General features: G+C 38.7%; 1 protein-coding gene across 1 annotated transcript; it reads left to right on the top strand.

The window, feature by feature from the left end:
- Positions 1-7,151: 7,151 nt before the first annotated feature.
- Positions 7,152-8,102, top strand: LOC124979378 (putative olfactory receptor 3A4). Its single transcript, XM_047543829.1, has one exon. It carries the CDS (start codon positions 7,155-7,157, stop codon positions 8,100-8,102), a length of 948 nt encoding a protein of 315 aa, XP_047399785.1. The 5' UTR covers positions 7,152-7,154.
- Positions 8,103-22,751: the final 14,649 nt, after the last annotated feature.

Below are 22,751 nucleotides of genomic sequence, written 5' to 3'. Positions count from 1 at the left end.
AGGGGTCTTGGTAAACAGCCCTGGGGCAATCAAGGATCCATGGAGGAAAAGACCACACTCTCTTTCTCATTGCACGTTCAGTGCACAAAACCCAGTTTCAGGTATATGAGATTCTTATGCTGCAGAGTAACAATGTAAAATCTAAAACATAATCTAATAATATATATGCAATATATTCTTAAATTTATTCTATGGATTATTCTTATGATCTTTTAGGAAGTAAATACTTCTTAAAGAAGCCCCCAAAGCATTAATTTCATTTTAAAAAGACTGAGAAATTTGCTTTAACTAAAATTTCAGATCATTTTATAAGTAAATAGATAAGCCACGGATTAAAAAATATTTCATCACATATAGCTATCCTGAAGTATCCAAAACATATTAAAAACTTTTGCAACCAATGAGAAAAAGACAAAGACTCAATAGAAAACAGGCAAAAGATATAAACAAATCTCACAGAAGAGGAAACAATGGTCAATGAACATAGAAAAGAAAATTCAGAATTATTGGTACTAGCAAATGCAGGGTAAAAATCACAATGTAGATACAATTTTACACTTACCATCATGAGCTGAATGAAGAAATGTGATAATATCACGCTTTAATAAGAATGGAGAGCAATAGAAACTGACACACTGCTGTTGATACCATCAAATTGTATCCTGCAATGTCTTATTATTTTTGTTTGAATACACTTTGTCCCATTTATTTTTTATTGCATTTCACAAATACACACTGATACAGAGGTAACAATATTGCATATGCAATGGTACTCTCAGCTTGAGAATTAAATTACTTTACCTTGGAAGTCAGACAAACTTGGCAGCACTGGGAGGGTCCCAGTAAGTTCAACATACATGAGGGTCACACTGGAAAATATTTTTTTTCCTTTAAACCTGAGTTGCATTAGTTCCATTGTTAATTAGAGACCTTAGAGAAATTCTTGTATGTGTGCACCAGGAGATGTGTGCAAGAGCATTCACAGAAGCAAAGTATCTTCAAACAGAGAAGAAATGATACATCATGGAACTCTGATGCCTTGCAGTGTGATGCAACCATGGAAATAAGTGAATAACAGCTGTAGGTACTGGTGTAGAGAGCCACACAAACAATACTGAGTGAAATTTGCACTCCAAAGGAGAATGACTAGTGAGTTATCCCTCTTATATAGACCATTTATGTAGGTTTGTTACTGAAGCTCTTTTCCCTGAATCCAGCATATCGGGAGGTGAACCAGAGAGGAGTGATACCAGCTTTTTCAGGTGTTCCACGAATTGTCACTGGACTTAGGCATATGAACTTGAGCTGCCTTCTTCTAGGAACCTCTACCATCCCTGTGCAAGTTGAATGTGGTGGTATCCAGTGTTGCCAGGATTGTCTGAATTCCAAGATAAAGTAATTTTGATTCTCAAGCTAAGCATATGACTGCATGTGTAATATTGTTATGCCTGTATTAGCACTGTGTTTATGAAATGCATTAAAAATAAATGAATGGGGAAAAGTGTTATCAGTCAAATAGAAAAATAATCAGAAAAACAAATAATATAGAATCTTTTAGCTCTGTAGGTACTTGAAGTGTGGGCATTATAGCAACCTCATGCTCTTGAATAAAATTCATATCCATATAACTATAAGCAAATATTATCATCATCAACATCATATTCATCATCATCATCATTCTGATATGGATTAAATGGTCTAAAAAGACAATTAATTTACTTCTCTTCACCACATGATCTTTATTACACGAGGGCCCTGAATCTGCCATGTTTATCAAATAAATGACTTTTTCCTTTTCTTTCATAGTTAACTACATTGAACACCTCTGTTAACAAACAAGTCACCATTTATTGTCACTTGTATTCTTGAGAACTTCCACTATGGAGTGATATAAAATCTCAGTGTAGTTTTAATTTACATTTCTCTAATTGGTAGGAATGCTGAACATTTGTTTCATATATTTGTTGATCCTACATATTTCTTCCTCTGAGAAGTACCTGTTCAGTTTCTTTGCCCATTCAATGATTGGGTTGTTTTTCAGATACTAAGTTTTGAGTCAGAATAGCAATTATTAAGAACACAAGTAATTATAAATGTTGGTGAGGATGTAGGGGGAAAGGTACACTCATATTGCTGGTGGGACTGCAAATTGGTGTAACTACTCTGTAAAACAGTATGAAGATGCCTCAAAAAACTAGGAATGAAACCACCAATTGACTCAGTTATACTTCTTCTTGGAATATATCCAAAGGATTTAAAATCAGCTTACTACATTGATGCACTACATTAATGTTTACAGCAACTCAATTCACAATAACCAAGCTTCGAAACCAAGCTAGGTACCCTTCAACAGACAAATGGATAAAGAAAATGTGATATTATATACACAATGGAATATTACTCAGACATAAAGAAGAATGGTTTTTTAACTTTTGAAAGTAAATGGACGGATCTGGAGACTATAGTGCTAAGTGAAATAAGTCAGTCCCCAAAAGCCAAAGGTTGAATATTTTTGATGATATGTGAAAGTTAATCCACAATAAGGGGAACAAGGGGGAAAATAGAAGTTCAGTAGATTAGACAAAGGGGAATGAAGGGACAGGAGGGGAAAAAGGAAAACAAAAATCAGTGAAATGAATCATAAATTCTTATATGACCACATCATAGTGAATTCTACAATTGTGTACATACACAGACAAAGGGGTACTAATTAGAATAAGATGTATTCCATGCTTGTATAATTATATCAAAATGAATTCTACACTCATGTATAACAAAAAAAGAACCAATAAAATAATAAAAACCCAAGCTATCAGTCAGAACTCCCTTAAAACAAAGATACAGAAAAATATGAAGAATACATGTAGGGGACATGAAAATATGTTTCCTCTTTCTCTTATACAAAATATAAATAATTAAGTCATTTTTATTTTGTCATAAGGTAACAGTAATCTAATCATGCAAATGTGGACTATTAGTGGATTAGATAAGGTCTTTGCACAAATTAAAGGGCAGAAACTTCTCAGGACATAGGACAAAAATCAGAGATGCAAAGACATGGTTTCATTTTTATCGATAATAGTGAAATGTTGGGAATTAAATGTCCATTGGTTAAGTAAATTTTGGCACATGCAAATTATAGTATACCAGAAAATCATAACACTTCAAAGAATAGTACATTAAATGATGCTCAAATATAAAGATTGGTTTTTAAGAAAGCTGAAAATAAAATTCTGCTCAATCCTTTGTATTTTCATACACAAAATAAAATATTAAAATGCATGTGTGTGAATGTGTGTACATGTGAAAACACTCATGGCATATGGAGACAGTGATCAGGGGGTAACTGTTTAAAACCGACTTTTCACTGGGCAGTAAACTCCACGTGTGCAGGGCCCATGTCTGTTTTTGGTCATGTCTTCACTAGCACATAGACTTATTCAATCAATTGTTGCTCAATAACTGAATGGCACATTCCCATCTCCATTAGAGAGTGAGGAGTAGCATCTCCTTTCTTAGTAGCTAAGAGGTTGACTCAGCAGCTCAGTGGAAGAATGGACTAATGGTGGCTGAGCTCCACTGGAGCCTGCCCTGTTTAAACAGTTATACCCTCATCCAGGAAGCACCAGCTGTTATGCCACTTGCCTACGTGCTCCCAATCCCACTCCCACTCCCACTCCCACTCCCAGTTCTTATCAATATGAACAGTGTTTGTGGGGGTGGAGTGCCTCTCTACTGAAAAGCTTGCCATTGTGTGTCCAGTCTAGTGAGGCTCACCCTGGACTTCATTCTGTGTGGGACAGGGAGGTGCAGGGGATCACTCTTTTCTACTACCTTTTATTTGTAAATGTTTCCACCATAAGTCATATGGTTCTATTAGTTTGCGTGTGTGCACATGCACACACATACATTTTTGTATAAAAGGGGTGCACAATACACTTTTTCTCGTACTTCTTGAAGTCCCTGTGGGTTCTTCACATAGAAATATGCAAACACAGGAATGAGAGCCAACAGAGCAGTGTCTGGGATGGAGATAATTTAGGGTCAGCAACATGCATTTACCTTCAGATTACTGTGACCATACAAAGGAAGGTCAACTGGCCCAGACCCAAGAGCTTATGGAGAGTTTCCAAGAAGACGGGAGACCTGCAATTAGTTGTCCCAGTTTGAGTTTTCCAGATTGCCAGTCTGGAAGAAATGGAAACTTCTAGAAAGAAAACAAGCCTTTGTTAAGTCATTCAAAGGAAATACATATGATGGGTTCTGTTCAGTTTCTGTAACCTAGAGGTCCTCTTCCACAGACAGCTGTAAATAGAAGTCTCAGATAACCTTAATTTCCTATCAACTCCTCTTGACCTCTGATAGCCTTAAGCCAGTGGGAAATCTTTATTAATTAACAAGGAGTTGTTAAAAATTATTTTTGCTGCCTAAACTCACTTTGAGGATTTAGTAAAAGTAGGGTGACCCTGGACTAGAAGATGCTCTAAACCTTTATGGTACTGGAGGCATGAGGCTGGAAAACATCTAGAACCAGATGCTACAGGGTCCACATTATACCATGAGAGCAGAGTAAAAGGGAAGACATTTGTTTGAGACTAGAAGAGAAGCTGGATTTGAGGATGGTAATGTGATGTGAGGTGACCTTGAGAGATGTTGGCAAGGACACTTCTCCAGGGATGAACTAGGAGCATATCTCACCCCAGACTCCACCTTCCTCTTCTCGCCATGTTGCAGGCAATGCTAAAGGGTCTCAAGTCACTTCCTCTTCTACAATGCCAGCCTGTAATAAACCAGATATCCCAAATCTCATCTCTTTCCCCAACACTGCATGACTTCCTAGACTGTAACACTTTTAAGACTCATTTTAACTGTATAAAATGCTGGTAATAAGATTGCTGATTCTTAATAGATGCTCAAAAACACATATGTAAAATAAATGAATTTTCTGTATTCACAAGTTTGTACTTGGAAAAAACGAGAAATCTCAAAACAATTTAAAGGTACTGGAGATCATTATCTGTTTGGCAAAGGCAGGTGTTTACCTGGCTCTGGTCCCCCCAGAAGGCACTAATTTCTGAAACCTCCAAGGGGTAACAATGTGGAGGAGAAAAACCCCAATGTGAAAATGATGTCAGCCAAGTTGTTTGTCTCTTTGTCTACCTGCCTTTTATAAATTCTTCTTATGTTGAGTCAGTGGGCCAGCATGACTGTCCCTCTTCTTTGCCCATGAAGTGCCTGTTAATTCTTCTTAGCCAGGTGAGTGCCTTCCCCAGACCCCTCAGTGCCAACTAACAACTAGGTTTCCATATAAGTGAAGATCTCCCTCTGGACTCTGGAATGGCTTTTCCTTCTCTTACTAAAGATCCAGTGGGACCTGGGTATTTGACTGTGAGAGGGCAGAGGGAGGCACCAGTCAGACAAGACTAAATTTTTGAGTCACACTAACTGGGAGGATGTAAAGGCTATTACCAAAACAGTTCAATGAAGGGCAGGTGAGGTAGAGAGAGGACAGTCCAGCATTGGAGAGACTGAGTTGGAGGTAATGGTAAGAACATGTCTATGCAGAAAAGACCAGACCTGTAGGAGGAGGTTGATCCCTTGTGGACCTGAGGACACTATTCATCAGGATGTGTCTTTCTCTGTTCATGCCTGTAACCTGGGGGAATCTTTGACTTAAGCCATTTTCTACATGAATTAGATTCCAGGTGAATGAATTAAATATCTACCACTACAGCAGAGTTCAAGGTGGGTCACCATGTGTTTTGTTGGGGTTGCCACTTTGGAGTGAAGGTATGGCCCACACACAAGACCATCATTCATGACTCTGTCTGTGGCTTTATCTGGTCATCAGGTCCATGATACTACATTGGTTAAGTGATGAGTAATTAGATTCAGCCAAAAGAAGAGCAAAAAGTTAAGTAGTGGTAGAATTGGAAGCAGAGTGAAATTCAGGATCTGGTTCTCTGCTTATTCAAGACTCCATCTGGAAGAGGTCATCTGGGTATCTGGTAAAGCAACTCTGTTGTGTATCCACTCAATCATCTAGGAGTTTAAACCTCAAAACTCTCACTCTTCTCAAAGCTCATTTTATTGTCTTATTAGTAAAATGTCACTACTTTGGACCCCAAATTTCTCAGGTTCTATATGGAGAAATTCAAAATAATGTTAACACTTAGGAAATTTAAATGACTTTCAGTCAACAATTTTGGAGCTGGAAATATCTCCAATGATGTGTCTTCAAGCTGTTTCACTTTTTGTCATTGCATTTTTACCTTTTTCTGAAGAGTACAGATGAAGTCTCATGGCTTCACAAGTTAAACTTTTAATAGTCTGAGCCACAGAAATCATCTTACTACTGCCATCACTCACAGTCATTCCTCTGTCTCTGTAAGTTCCATATCCATGGAATCAACTCAACATGGACAAAAAGTATTTGGAAGAAACTTGCATCTGTACGATTTGTACAGATTTTTTTCTTGCCATTATTATCTAAATGATACAGTATTACAATTATTTACATAACTTTTAAATTGTATTAGGTAATATATATTATGTATATATAAGTATGTAGGAGAATGTGCATATAATACGTGCAAATAATATGGTACTTTATCTATGGGACTTGAGCATCTACAGGTTTTAGTAACCAAGGAGTACTGAAATCAAACTCCTGAGATTACCAAGGGATAACTGTATGATGACATGAATATGTGGGGGCTGGGGTGATGCAGGTTATGGGGACCATGTCTACCTCTTCTCCCAAAGCTTTCCTTTCATCCTCTGGGATCTTGTGTGCCACAAATTGTCACAGTGAAACCATCTACCGACTTGTGTGTTCTGTCCTGGAACTCTGGTCTCAGGAAAAAAAGTCTCTCCCTCTAACTTTCAAATGTCATCTTTGCTCCTCTTTTTTATATCAGTTCATCCCTATCTGTGTGCATAGATCCAATGCCTCTGTTCTTGCCCATTTAGAGTCAGATTTATCAAGTCTTTTCTTATTACATCTCAATCTTTAACTTTCTCCTCCTTAAACTGTGTGTCCTTGCTCTCCTAGACATTGCCATGCTTGGTGGTTGTTATAAAGATCTCATTCTCCTTTTACCACCATTAGTGCCTTCAATCTTTGTTCCATCTACTGCAGGTGGAAGAAGGTCATGGATCTGGGAGCCTCAGGAAATGGTTCACTTGTGACCAAGTTTGTCCTGCTGGGTTTAACAGAGACTCCAGCTCTACAGCCCATCCTCTTTGTCATCTTCCTTCTTGCTTATGTAGCTACTATTGGTAGTAATTTTAGTATGCTTGCCGCCATCTTTATGGAACCCAGACTCCACACCCCCATGTACTTCTTCTTGGGAAACTTGTCTCTGCTAGATGTTGGGAGCATCAGTGTCACTGTCCCTGTCATGTTGAGGCATTTTGTGTCCAAAAACAAGATCATTCACTATAGGGAATGCCTCTCACAACTCTTCTTCTTCCATCTCCTGGCTGGGACAGACTGCTTTCTACTTACTGTCATGGCTTATGACCGTTATTTGGCCATTTGCCAGCCTCTCACCTACAATACCCGTATGGGTTGGGGAAAGCAGAAAACCTTGGCAGGCATGTCATGTGTCTTTTCTTTCACCAATGCACTGACTCAAACGGTTGCCTTGTCTACTCTTAAATTCTGTGGCCCCAATGTGATCAATCACTTCTACTGTGACCTCCCCCAGCTCTTCCAACTCTCCTGCTCCAGCACCCAACTCAATGAGCAGTTGCTCTTTGCAGCAGCAGCCTTCATGGGTGTGGCCCCCTTGATTCTCATCATAGTGTCCTATGCCCATGTGGTGGCTGCTGTGCTACGCATCCGCTCTGCTGAGGGCAGGAAGAAGGCCTTCTCCACATGTGGCTCCCACCTCACTGTGGTGGGCATCTTCTATGGAACTGGCGTCTTCAGCTACATGAGACTGGGTTCTGTGGAGGCTTCAGACAAGGACAAGGGTATTGGCATTCTCAACACTGTTGTCAGCCCCATGCTGAACCCACTCATCTACAGTCTCAGGAACCCTGATGTGAAAGGTGCCCTCTGGAGGGTGCTCACGGGGAAGTTGCCCCCCAAGTGACACTCCCTGCCTCTGGTCTTAACAAATGCCATGGCTCCACTTAAGCTTCTGAGAAGCTTTGTGATTACTGGAAGTAGAGTGTGGGTATGATGGAATGGGGTCAGAGACCAGCTCAGGAGGAAGGTGCAATAAAAATGATGAGAGTCGTCACTTACATCACAACTACAATGTGACTGCCACTGTTCTAAGGGAGTGACCTCTGATTCTCATTCAGTTCCAATAACCATTTGAAGTAGATACAGTTTTACAAATAGTATATTATAAACTTGAACCTCAGAAGGTTTGAATAATTTTCTAAAAAGTTACAAAGCTAATGAATGTCACATCTCGAATTTGAACCCATGGATGAGCTAACCCTGTAATTATTGCCTCTCAACATAGTGTATAACCAAAGAAATGAAAAGTTATACTCCACTTGTGTACAATGAATCAAAATGTATTCTGCTGTCATGTATAACTAAATATAACAAACAATAAAAAAGTAATGGACTATTTCTAGGAGAAAGGGTATCTTAAGGTGAAGAGGTGGGATGGACAAAAAAGAGTAAAAAAATATGAAAAGGTACATGAAAATGTGAATTAGGAAGTTTTTATTTCCTTAACAAATTTGTTTTTTTCCATAGCAACTGGTCCAGGTTGAGGAATTGCTGGATATCAATTTTAATAAATAAAGCCAAAAGAAGAAAGCAAGTTAAAACCCCAATTCTGAAGGCACTGTTTAGAAAAACTAGAGACAGGAGGTCAAATGTTTTCTTATTGGATCATTGACAACAACAAAAAAAATCTGATAAAGTAAATTAGTGAAAGGGGTTTGGCCCACATGGAAAAATCTCCTTGTCCAAATGAAGATTTTTGTTAGCCCCAACTTAAACGTGAAACCCACCTCTCTCTGCACATTGCTATCAGGAGGAAGATACTTTATTTATTGAATTTATAGTTTTAAACAACTGTTTCCATAATGCCTAAAAATGTGAAAAGTTATAAGGTATAAAAACAGCTGGGTGTGGTGGCATGTGCCTTTAAACCCAGCAACTTGGGAGACTGAGGCAGAGGGATCACAAAGTCAACCTCAGCACCTTTGCAAGCAAAGCCCTACACAACTTAAAGAGACCCTGTATCAAAATAAAGAAAAATAAAATAAACAAACAAAAAAACACCAAAAGTGGCTGTGGCTCAGTGTAAAGCATCCCTGGGTTAAATCTCCAGTATCACCACCACCACCAATGAAAACAAAACCACACACACAGATGCACACAAAGAACAAAATAAAAATCACCCATAGGTTAACCATTCATAGATAATCATTATGAATATTTAGCATTGTATATTAAATTTTTCATTCATAAGATATATTTATAAAAAAGAATTGTTCTATATCTAAAGTCTGTAAACTTAATAATATAGTTGCACATCTCTCCATGACATTAAAATATAGACCTTCATCTTTTTCTGTGGTTGCATAGTATTCCTTTGATACTCAGTCCCATTCTGAACATTGTCATCTACAGCCTCCAGAATCCTGACAAGCAGGGCATCCTGAAGAGCATGCTGATGGGGAAAAGGCCCTGGCATGAGCAGGACAAGGGTATCAAAATGTCACTCCCAGGGAGATAGCTCAGTTGGTAGAGTGCTTGCCTTGCAAGCACAAGGTCCCGGGTTTGAACCCCAGCAGCACCACCAAAAAACAAAAAAGTCACTCCCTTCCTGAGCAACCAACTAACTTGCTTATGCTGAGAGCCTGGGTGTCAGCAGGGGAAATCTTCAGGGTTGGGTCAAATGGGTCAAGGTAGACTTGGATTGATAATAAAGAGCTTACATAAAAGAGTATCTAAGTTGCTGATAGAAAATGGACTAAAGATAAATGGGAGAAAATTACGATGTGGGTTAGGAAATGGGAGATTAACTATTTGTGTTTTTTTTTTATTTAATGACTGTTCACTGACATTTTTAAAATGTTAATAAAAAAAATGCTTGCTCCCCTTTTTAGATGAACTATATTTGTACAAATATTATTTGGTCTTTTTTAAAGATCCATCTTTAAGAAATAAGTCTAAGACTGTGATGTTAAATTGTGTTTGACACACTCTAGGAACCTGTTGGTACCTGTCAAATCATCCTGCCAACACATTCTTCAGGACAGAATCATCAGACAACTATTCCCAAAACCAGTTTTCCCTTCCTGACTAACTCATGTGTGGGCAGAACACACTTACATGCCAGTGTATTAGCTGGTTCTCAAGACCCTCCTCCAAAGCCATGAGAATGTTTCATTATGTCAGGTGTGTGAGGCCTTCCATCTTTCCTTCCTGGCCCCTCCAACTCAATTTTTATCTCCCAATCACAGCCTCTCTCAAGTGATTCATGTGTCCCTTTGCTTGGAGTCACTGCTCTTAATCTTCTCTGTGACTCACACAGCAGGACAATGTCAGTTATTTCTGTATTTCATGCAACTTCTTTTGTTCTCTCCAACTAGATTACACCCAGCTTCAGGTCATCTTTCATGTCTTACATCACACCATGTTCTTGAAACGCCCAGCAGGGAGTCAAGTAGATAGTCCATAGTCCAGCAGTCCAGGAAGCATTTCTTTTTAGAAGGAACTTATTTTCTGTCAGAGGTCAGTGAAACTGATGCAGGTTTTCAAAACACCCTAAAATACCCAACATTAAGATAATAAAGATACAAAGGGAAATTTTTTAAGAAGTTTTCTTCAGATGCAGCAAAGTGATCATTGTACTTGACATAATAGAGGGAAGTTTTGTTGACTATGCATAAACTGCATTATCAGTTCTCCTTAAAATTAAGAAAAACTGCCTGAAGCTAAAACTGAAGAAGTGTCTCCTTGCAAAGAACTAGAAAAACATCATTTAATTGGCAAAAGCTGAGCACAGAGCACCAGAGTGGGAAATATGATAGCATCCAAAGACTGGGAGAACATTATAGAGAGGTGGGATAGTAATAGAAAATAAATAATCAAAAGTTATGCACGAGGATTTATCTTTTTTTAATTCTTGTTCTAAAGTGAATAGTGTCTAAATCTGCTATGCAAATATGACTAATTTGCATTTCATATAATAAATTTAAAGAGCATAGTTTGGTTTAAAAAGAAGAACTTCATTATTGACCTGAAAAGATATTTAGCAAATATTGCTAAATTTAGAAAGTGATGGTGATGTGACATCTGAATGGGGTGAAGAGCATCCTGGTAAATAACCTTCAATTGCAGATGATGGTTCCCTCTATGGAGGGGAATAGAACTGGAGGGCACTGGGAAATGGAGAAGGACTATTGAATTTTATCCCATTTACTCTGACATTATTTGAAGTTTTTCACTGAGTTCTGTAATTTAAAAAAAATAAAATGAATTTTTAAAAGTACTAATGGTGGGGCCAGAGTTGTGGCTCAGTGGTAGAATATTCACCTAGCATGTGTAAGACCCTGGGTTCCATCCTCAGCACCACACAAAAATAAAATAAAAGGTATTGTGTCCACCTACAACTAACCTTCTTTTGACACCCTCACTTTTGAGAAAACTAGTACATTGGCCTCTCCATCCTTTACAAGGCCACTCTGTCCACTTTCCCAGGATTCAGTGACCTAGAGAAGACATGAAGTGGTCATCTTGTTCATACCTCCTTCCTGAATTAACAGTTAAATGAAACTGTCCCTATCCTTAAGAGAATATTCCCAGTAGACTTCCTTGTTTCTCCCTATGACCTGGCCCTGAAAAAAACTGAAAATTCATGCTCTGCCACACCAAACCTCATCTGGCACTATCTTCAGCATCTACCCAGCCCTAGCACCCTTTCCCTACTGTCTTGTTTTACCCTCTTTACCTAAGTCTGGTTGAAAATAGTGACCAATCTTGGTTGAGATGCATGTGTTGCCCTTTGTGAATGTAGGTACACAGATTCCTAACAGTAAAAGCAATATTTTAGTTTACCAGCCCCAACTTCAGATGGTTCATATCCAAAGGAACACATTCCAGCTATTATCAGTCCTCAACACACCTGTGACCTTTTGAGGGAACCATGACTCAACTGTGAAGCTGAGCATCCGCATGTGTCTACCTGGAGATGTGCCCACACATCACAACCATTCTACCTCCCACATCCTACATCCCCCTTCCAGCCTACACCCAGAGCCTTACCATGTGTCCACCACAGAGAAATGCGCTGCTGGGACTCAGGAGAACCATAGCACTAATTACTATTACTATTACTATTACTATTCTAATAGCCCATAACACTAGTTATAAAGCACTTTAAAATCTAAGTTCTCATTTGGATTTTGCAACACTATCGCTGAGTATTATCCACAGTGACCACCAGGGCTATGATTTGAGAGTAAGAAAATCAGCTTTTTAAAAATCCTCACTTCACAGATATAAAAAGGTACAGACAGGCTAAGTGATTTGCCAGAGCCTGTGAAATTAGAAGTTAGAGCAGCCTCCAAGTAGTGGCTTCTAGGCCAGTGTCTTTACCTCCTCCCTGCCTTTAGAAAATCATTGAGTAATTCATTCAGAGTGATACTGATTCTAGATGCAATGAGTTTCAGAAATACAAAAGGCAGTAAAGCTGAATGAAGAAAGACATAAATAGGACACATGGAGACCCCATTTCTAATTCAGGTCTAAGCACCTTAGCCTATGAGTTCCTAAAGTCTCAATTCCTCTCTCCGTAGAATTAGTCTCCTCCAAGATTTTTAGGTTTTTTTCTTCTTCATTCACCTACTATATGGTAAATGCTCAAACCCACACAGGATGCCAAAGAACTGAGGGTAATAAATGACTCTGGGCAATTAAATGGAGAGTTCTCACCAATAAAGTTGAGAACAGGTGCATAAAGCCATCAACAATTCACCACCTTGGATTTCTGATGTATAGACCTGGTTATTGGGCATCAGTATGCCCAAATTAGATATGATGGCAGTGGGCCAAGAAGAGATGTGAAGGTCTGAGAGGCAACAATATATGAAAATGGAAAGAAGTGAGTTTGAGAAGGAGTCTTGAAACATCAGACAGAAAATACTTAACTTTGTTGTTAGAGTTTGTGTTTGTGGAATCCAGGGCAACAAAGATAACAGGGCCCTAATGGGACTCAGACATTTATTCAGTAGTGAAAGGTGCTTTTCCAGGACAGAATATCAGGAAGGGAAAACATGATTCCTGCATTTTCTACATGTCAGGGAGAAATGTGAGAGGCCCAGGCCCTTGCTGCATCAAGCCACCCAGTGAAGGCATCACGGGGTGAGGAGCAGTGAGAGTTGGGTCCCAGGCTAACACCACCATGTGACATCAGGCCAGTTGGCTCTGCAGGCTCCAGTTTCTTCATTTATGAAATGATTATTCTGAGGATTAAGTGACTTGAGTTTCAGAATTATTGAATTGATGTTAGGTATAGTGTAACTGTTGAAATTCTGTTGGATTTTTAGTTGAAGGAGTTAGTATAATCCTAGAATCTGTGCTCACTCTCTCTCAAATAAGGGGCAGAGCATGGATTCACCCACCCAAGTCCACTAAATAATACCCACTCCAATCCTCTGGCCAGTGCTACGGGTCTTGTACCACACTTGACTGCACTTCCATGAAAGAACTAGTGAAGGGCTCAGACCTATAGAAAAAAAACGAATCTCCCCCACACACTGGGATTAATCTCAAGTCCCCAATATTCAGTATATTTTGATGTATCCGACAAGAGGAAACTAATTGGTAAACTTTGTTAACTTCCCCAGCTCCACAGGGCCTCAGGAGGCTCACCTCCAGCAACTATTTCCATTGAGACAGCCAAGGCTAGGACTGGGGACTGACGTTCTTGTGAGTTCCATAAACAGAATCCTCTAATTAGCTCCCATATGAGAGTTAGGATAAAGCAGCCTAGGAGCTGAGGGAAGCCCAGGGATTTACAGGTTGTTTTCTGCTAATAAGACCGGGGGAAAGGCCCCTAGGAAAGAGTTACTTTCTTTTTGGTACTTAATCTGACAGGAACTGGGACCTTAGAGAGTGGAGGAAACAAGTTAATAATGCATGATTTCAATAGTGTCATTAGCAAGACTTATAGCCATGTCAGGAGGTGAGGGAAAATGTGTTAAAAAAGAGAAGACCTGGGCCTGAGCTAGCCTCCTGCAAATAGGAGCCAGTCATTCCATTTTTGACTGGTTACTAGTATTTCCATTCTTGCTCTCACCAGCAAACCCCACTGGTCTCCTGTTCTCCTGCTCTTCTTCCTATCATAAGCTTTTTGGTTTTTATTTTTTTTATTCCCTATTAATAAATCCATCTGCTTCATAGTTTGCAATGGCTGTCGTTTTATAACCACAACATGATTTCTTGGATCAAACCCTTATCTTAACCCTTTGGATGGCTTCCAGTTTTTCACTATCAAGAGCCACACTTAGATAGAACTTTGCATGATTTCCTGGAAATTTCAACAGTTTTATAAATTTGACAAACTTCAACTAGACAGATTGTATCATTTGACTTTCCTACCAATTCAGTGTGAGGCTACTTCCCTAATCCTAATCAACCCTGGATATTATCATTCAAAAAATCTTTATGATGTGATACATGAATTGCTGTTTCCCTTGTTGTTTTAGTTTGCACTTCTTTGTAAAAGAGACTGAGATTTCCCTCATATTAAGGCAAAATTGAAATTTTGTCATATTTTTACTATTACGGTTTTATCTCTTTAATGCTAATGGTGTATTAATAGTTTCATATAGTCAGATATATAAATATTTACTTTATGACTTCTGTCTTTGCTGTCACACTTGAAATTATTTTCCTCATTTTTAGTTTACAAAAATTTCACACTTGAAATTATTTTCCTCATTTTTAGTTTACAAAAATTATCATCTACTTTCTACTACTTTTCAGGTCTTTATTTTATATATTTCATATTTTATAATTTTTCTATCCAAATTCAATTTAGTACCTGATATGGTGTAATAATACATCCTCTTTATATTTTTAGCTCTATAACTTATGTCCCAAAATTGTTCCCAACAAAAATTTAAAGTGTCACCATTTAGATGTGTGTGTGTGTGTGTGTGTGTGTGTGTGTATACATATATGTGTGTGTATATACATATGCTGTTAGTCAAATTTTTTGTTACTGTGACCAAAATATATGAACAAGTTAAAGGAGGAAATATTTATAGATCTATTTGGGCTCACATTTTCAGAAGTTTCAGTCCATGGTTAGCTGGCTCCATCGTTTGAGCCTTAGGTGAGGCAGAACATTAGGATGGAAGAGTGTGACAGAGGAAAGTTGCTCATCTAGTGGAAGTCAGGAAGGGGAGAGAGAGAGAGAGAGAGTACAGGGACAAGATATAGTCCCCAAGGGCACACCCCCCGTGACTGACTTCCTCTGGTTAGACCCCATCTCACACTAGTCAATTCAGCTATCAATGGATTAATCCATTGATGGGGTCACAGCCCCCATGATACAATCACTTCCCAAAGTCCCTACCTCTGTATACTTTAGTCTGGGTCTGAGCCTTATATTCTGTTTCACCATCCTGTGTTGGTGCTATAGTGTCTCCAGCACTGCAGCCTGCCTCTTCTTACAGTTAGATTTGCTTGTTTTTCTGGGAAGGGATATTATGACTCTCTCTCTTACCGAAACTTTATTAGTCTCACTTGTTTTCTCTTGCAGTTTAACTATAGGTAGCATCATTTTGCCAACTGGGATTTTCTCCCATTAGGATTTTACTCAAATCTGTTAAATTTATAGATTGATCTGGGGAGAACTGATATCTTTACAATATTGGATTTTTCCAGATAGGGACATGAATTAGGTACTATTTCTAGAGAAGAGTTTTGTATGCTTTTAAAATCTAGAGTTTTTGCCTTTTTATGAAGTTTATTTCTCAATATGTAATACTTCTTTTTTTACTATTGTGAAGTGGACATTTTAATGTTAGATATGAATATTTTGGAATTCTTGATACATAGTGATAATTTATCTATCATCAGGAAGGTGACATCTTTTCTCCATTTGGAAGAAATCTGTTTCCATTTCTCCATGTCATCACAAGAATTCATTATTTTAAATCATTGCTAATCTGAGAGGCCAAATTATGTTAACCATGTTTGCATTTTTGTCTTTTGTAACTTGCCTTTATGTTCTTGACTTATTTATGTTTTGAAATCTCAGTGTTTTTTTATGTATTTCTATGGATCTGTAGAGCATAAAGATATTAACCTTTTTATATTTTCTACAAATATTTCCCTAAGTTCATTGTTTGTCTTTTAACTTGGATTATTTTCCATACCTTTAAAAAACATTTTATGGATTCATATATAAAAAATGTTTACATAGTCAGACCTACTGATCCTTTTGCTAGAATGGTAATCCACTCTGCGTTTATTTTGATAAATTTTATAATACCTATATATGAGATATTTTTCCCAAAATAAATGATCAATTTCCTTGGCATCACATGGATTGCCTTGTGCAATTTCTTTCATGGCTAAGAAAGTGTGACACCCCAAGCTCCATTTATTCCTGATGAAACACAAAGAGCCTTGTCATGGGAAATTTAAAATCTCTCTTAGCCAATGCTAGGAGAATGACTTATCTTCATTCAATATTTTGTGGTGGAAATAAAAACATGTCACTAGTTCTGACATCAGTCAGGTATGTGTTTTGAATACAGCAGGTGACATTGGTTGAAATTCTAAAACTGAGGGGCTGGGGTTATAGCTTAGTAGTAGAGCACTTGCCTAGCACATGTGAGGCACATAAAAGTAAATAAATAAAATAGAGTCATTGTGTTCATCTATAACTAAAAATTTTAAAAATTCTAAAATTGAACAACTCATAGTATAGTCATTTTTAAGATAATTTATATTTTATGTTACCTAAATTTTTTTATGTCTGTCCAGATTTTTTTCTTTTTTTATTGTAAACAAATAGGGTACAACTTGTTTCTCTGATTATACATGAAGTAGAGGTGTACCATTTGTGTAATCATACATATTACCTAAATTTTAAACACATTAATCTTTATCTTGAAAAACTGTCTGGTTTGGAGTTTCAGAAAATAAAACTGAAGAAATAATAAATGTGATTCAATTTGCTGATGAAAAAGTCAGGAAAACAACCATCTTCCACACATATTTGGACAAAACTTTAAAACTAGATTCATATAAACATTTTCTGTCCCTAATGTCCAGAAACCCAAATAGTGGGAGGAAATTAAATAAAAGAGAATTTTAAATAAGTTCAAATAGTATGTTCAATATAAATTTTAAATCCATTAACAAGCCAAGTGAGGGAGTTGTAGTTATTATTAATTGAAAATCTATTCAACATACCACAATGAATAATATTTTAATAAATGTAAGAAGAATATAATTTTGAAGTTGTATTCAAATATTAGACAGTCTGGGAGCCCAGACACCTCTGGTTAGCTGTGTCCAAACCTGAGATGCACGCTTAACACTTCCCCTTTCAGACTAGGCAGAGTTCTTCATGAGATTAAGAATTTCTCTGGGGCTGGGGTTGTAGGTCAGTAGTAGAGTACTTGCCCCACCATGTGAGAGGCCCTGAGATTGAAAAAAGAATTTCTGTATTATTTCTTGACATGTATCTAGAACCTAGCACACAAAGTAGCTATCAATAAATATTTTCTGAGTGAAGAAATGCTTCATCCCTCCTTACCCTTACCCTGACTACCAACTCATCTTCTCAGGAAAGCCAGTTACTTCACCCTTTTGTGATCGTATTCTGTATCTCATAGGAGATAATTAATGTAAGTGTAGACAAGTCACAGGAGGGTTTCTCCTTCAGGAAACTAACAAGGATAAGAGAAAAGGCATTTGTATACTAAATAGTTAGAGGGCAACTAAACCAACTAACCAATAAAACAAGTCATGCCTATTGGTCCAAAACCTCACACTTTCACAAAACTTCCAGCCATATTTTTAGAGCCTGTGTCTTAAATAGTGAGGAAAGCCCAAATCATCAGAGGAAGGAAGTATAAGACCAATAATGAGAGCCAAAAGGAAGAGAGAGAAAGAGGACTAAACAAGAAAAGTAACAAAGAAAAAAGAAAAATCAAACTATAACAAGAATCCTGAGAAAACAAAGATGATGTTGAACCAATAAAATAAGAACAAGATATCATGGAAAGAAAAATAGCAGCAAAGAGTTCATTAAAATGAAAAATATGACCACAGAAATTCATCCAAATCAATAGAATGATTGGAAAATAAAGTTTAGAAACTTCAGAAAGTAAAGAGAAATATTGATGGGGAATAGAAGAAAAGAAATTATAAAAGAGAAGCAAACATTTTAATATTTGAATAATAAAATCTCCCTAGAGAAAGCTCAAGGAAAATGGGGTGAAGAAATGATCCAGGTAATCGTTTTTTTAAAAAACAACTTTTATTTTTTTCTGGAACTGAAAAAAATCCCCAAATTCAAAACATTATGGATAAAAACAGATTGACTGCAAAGCAATCATTGTGAAATTTGAAAATGCTAGACTCAAAGAGAATAACATATTAGCTTCCCAAGTCAAGGTTGGAGAGAAGTGAGGATCCATTCTTATGTGAAGGATAAGGAGTTAAATGGACTTTGACTTCTTCTAAAGCAGGCTAGCTAGTTTGGACTGAACCTCTTTTTGAGAACAACTGTCAATGATGGGCTGTTGGGGGCTATGCTATGCGGACTATACCAAGATGGCACCTGGCAGCCAGCCAGAAGTTATTTTGATCACATCGGCAGTGAGGAAGTCGGTTAACATAAACACACTCAGGTGTTTTATCATTGGCCGTATTCAATTAAGTCCACGCACACAACGCATGCACATGTGTTCCCAAGTGCTCCTGCTCGTGCCTGCTCGTTTTGACCTTTACCATGATTGGACAGCTAGCTCCTCGCCTGATCTTCGCTTAACTAGCGTTGGCCCTACCCTCTGCCTCCTGGAGAGAATATAAGCTGGCTCTCCTCAAACGCTGGTGTTCCCGAGTTCCTGAATCTTCAATAAACTCCTTTAAATTCAAGAGTCTCGCTGTCTGTTTGTCTCCCGCGCCAAATTGACTTCGTTGGACAGCATCGAGTGGTGGCCCATATGGGGAACTCTGCATTCATCTCCCCTCCCAAGAACCCAAATGGTAAGTAGCAAGGTAAGCTGCAGCCCCTGTCTCCAAGGCAGTTAGGTGCTCAGGATAGCTGGCCAGGTAGTGAAGTTGCAAAAATGGGTGTATTTTGTGTTACTTGTGTGTTTGTCAAATTCAAGAGTTTTGGTACCCGTTTGTCTACCCAAACAGTAAGTAGCGAGGTAAGCTGTAGCCTCTGTCTCTAAGGCAGTTAGGTGCTCAGGATAGCTGGCCAGGTAGTGAAATACAAAAATAAATAGGATAGTAAATGAGCTCCGTAGTGCGTGTATTTTGTGTTGCTTTTGTGTTTGTACTACTATTAGTGTGGTCTTTGTTTGTCCTGTATCAAACTTATTTAGCAGCAAAAGATGAGTTCAGAAATATCATGAAATCAGTCTGAAAGGATAATTCAAATTAAAAAGGAAGTTAGCTGCAGTAGCCAAAAACAGGAAGAAAGTTGTGAAGAGGAAGGAGACACTGGGGAGGAATTAGAAAATAAGCGAGTTAACATTGCAGAATTGCTAAAGGGCAGGAAAGACCATGAGATAATTACCCCCTCAGCTCCCCCTCATGATAAAAGGTGGGAAGACCTGACATTTTGTAAGGACTCTTGTCAACCATGTTGTAGTGGAGTTCCAAGTGATAAACAGACCGGGGATCACTGGGACCCTGTGGAAGGTCCATTAAGACTGTCCTGCCCGGTCTTGGCGGACAGTCAGGGGCAGCGATTTCATCAGGCCCTAGAATTTAAAACAGTAAAAAATCTTAAAGAGGCAGTTGCTACTTGTGGGCCCCAAGCTCCATTTACCATGAGTATGGTGGAATCCATCATAACACTTAATCTGACTCCTAGTGATTGGGCAAGTATGTGTCGAACAGTTTTGCATGGTGGACAATATTTAATGTGGAAAGTAACCAATCAAGAGCTCTGTGCAGAGACAGCTCATAGAAACGTAGCTGCAGGTTTCCATCAACGAAAGCTAGATATGTTACTGGGACAAGGACTACACGCTGAACAACAGCAACAAATTATGTATGATCCAGCAGTCTATCTTCAGATAGCTACCACTGCTGTTAGAGCTTGGAAAACATTACAAGGTCATGGGGACTTGCAAGGGCAATTATCCAAAGTTATACAGGGCACAAATGAACCATATGCAGAATTTGTAGACTGTCTGTTACAAACAGCAGGCAGAGTGGGGATTCAGAACAAGCAATGCCTTTAATAAAACAGTTAGCATATGGACAAGCTAATAAATGGTGCAGTCTTTCCTCAGTTCTTTTCCACTGATGAATCTACTGGGCAAGCTACCCTTAGGTACACACCACCATTGGACTCCAAATTTACCCTAAATTTATCACTAAAGAATATATTATGCCTCACCTTTAGCAATGGCACACCTTGTGTACAATTGATTAATCGTACTTTGGCAGGTATTACCTTAAATAAAGAAAACAATTCCAATACAAATGTCACCGGTTACATGCCCAAAGCTATTAGTAATAAGAATGATTTTCATATCCATTGGTATGGCCATTGCCAGTCCTTCAAAAGGCCTATTACTTGGCCTCCTTTATGGGAAGCTTGTCAGCACCTAGGACCTGATAAAAAGGTCTCCAGTAGTCTGACTTTTGGACCTTGGTATTTACCTAATCAAATATATATCATATCTCAAAGCCCAGAAGGTTTTATAGAAAATTTGGAATATAAAGGTAATTTCAACCCCTTATCCATCTGGTCCTTATGCGGGCCTAAGGTATGTATGGATATAAGCCCCCTGGCTTTTGTAAAAGGAGGGTCTATAAGTAAAGGAAAGTGCACTGATCAAAAGATTAATAGAGTTAATACTGAAATATGTACAGAGAGTGAAACAATTGTTTTTTCATATATTCCTGTGTGCCTAACTCTCCCTTTCCTTTTTGTGACTTCTAATGACAACCTCTCTAGACAGTTATCTTCACAGATCCCACAACAGACAGATTCGACAAGCTAGTAACAAGGCTTCGACAACAAATCCTCACCATAAGCGCACTAAGGTGGAAGTCAAACTGGGAGAATTTATCACAGGAGCATTAGATAAACTAACACAATTTGGCACCAAATTTGGGGGACTCTTAAGTCTCACACTAATTTTAAGCTTGGGTGTGCTTGTGTTAATTCTATTCTACATTTACAAATGCCTCAAAACAAGTCAACAGGCTCATAATGTGATAATAAAACAGGCCATGGCAGCCCTTGAAGCAGGACAATCTCCCAATATATGGCTTAGTATGCTGGATTGGTAGTCAAAGACAGGTAACCATGGGAAAACACTGTACCAACCTAAGACAGAAGGGCCAACCCTGCTTAGGTATCCTTTGATGACAGGTAAGGACAGGATGTTGATTCTCGGGACCTAAGACAGACATGATCCCTGCCAGCTTCATTTTCATTTCATATAAGGAAGGGGGAGATCTTGGGGGCTATGCCATGTGGGCTACACCAAGATGGCACCTGGCAGCCAGCCAGAAGTTGTTTTGATCACATCGGTGGTGAGGAAGTCGGTTAACATAAACACACTCAGGTGCTTTATCATTGGCCATATTCAATTAAGTCCACACACACAACACATGCACATGTGTTCCCGAGTGCTCCTGCTCGTGCCTGCTCGTTTTGACCTTTACCATGATTGGACAGCTAGCTCCTCGCCTGATCTTCGCTTAACTAGCATTGGCCCTACCCTCCACCTCCTGGAGGGAATATAAGCTGGCTCTCCTCGAGCGCCGGTGTTCCCGGGTTCCTGAATCATCAATAAACCACTTTAAATTCAAGAGTCTCACTGCCCATGCCAAATTGACTCTGCTGGATGGCATCACTGGGAAAAATATTTCAAAATACATTCTTGCAGATACCACAAAGACAATTTAAAAAAAAAAAAGTGAACTACTGTCTGGATAGAACCTGGAGGAATAGGGAGCCCAATGGTGACAAACCCCTTTGTTTAGGGTTAGGACCCAAAATGTCTATACTTTAACAGTGAAGGTTGAACTGAAAGGAACACTAGCAGGAACTACAATGTCAGTTTATCTCTACCCTTAATATTGGATTGACATGATCCTAGATTTCCAGAGCTCCCACATGCCTGGCAGAAAAAAAAAGTCTCTATTCTCACTCTAGATCTGATAGAAATACTTTTTTATCAGAAAACTGGGAAATACAAGTACAGGATTCCATCAAAAATGACCAGGCAATGCTCAGAGCTGTTTTCTCTGGCTGCTGTGGCTTTGAAGCTTCTCTGGCCTCTACAGAAGCTGCCACCAAAGTTGCCACACAGTGGTCTTCTCTGGGGGGGGTGGGAAACAACTGCCCCCGAGACCATTGCTCCAGACACCTGGAGGTGTACTCTCTGGGTGTCTCTGCTGCTCATCCTGCGACCTATGCATGCAGTTCTTTTTCCCAGGTGCTGCTGTTGCAGGCACTGCTGACATTCCCCAGAGAGTTTTAAATGGGACAGAGCTGCCCCTGACACCACAGCCACAGGTGACTACAGGTCTTTTCTCTGGC

The sequence above is a fragment of the Sciurus carolinensis genome, chromosome 3 (assembly GCF_902686445.1).
Source record: "Sciurus carolinensis chromosome 3, mSciCar1.2, whole genome shotgun sequence".
In the NCBI taxonomy this organism is placed as follows: Eukaryota; Metazoa; Chordata; class Mammalia; order Rodentia; family Sciuridae; genus Sciurus; species Sciurus carolinensis.
This window is presented reverse-complemented; position numbering and strand designations above follow the sequence as displayed.

Coding starts and splice junctions, on each gene's coding strand:
- LOC124979378 (XM_047543829.1), top strand. CDS start 7,155: ATGGATCTGGGAGCCTCAGGAAATGGTTCACTTGTGACCAAGTTTGTC.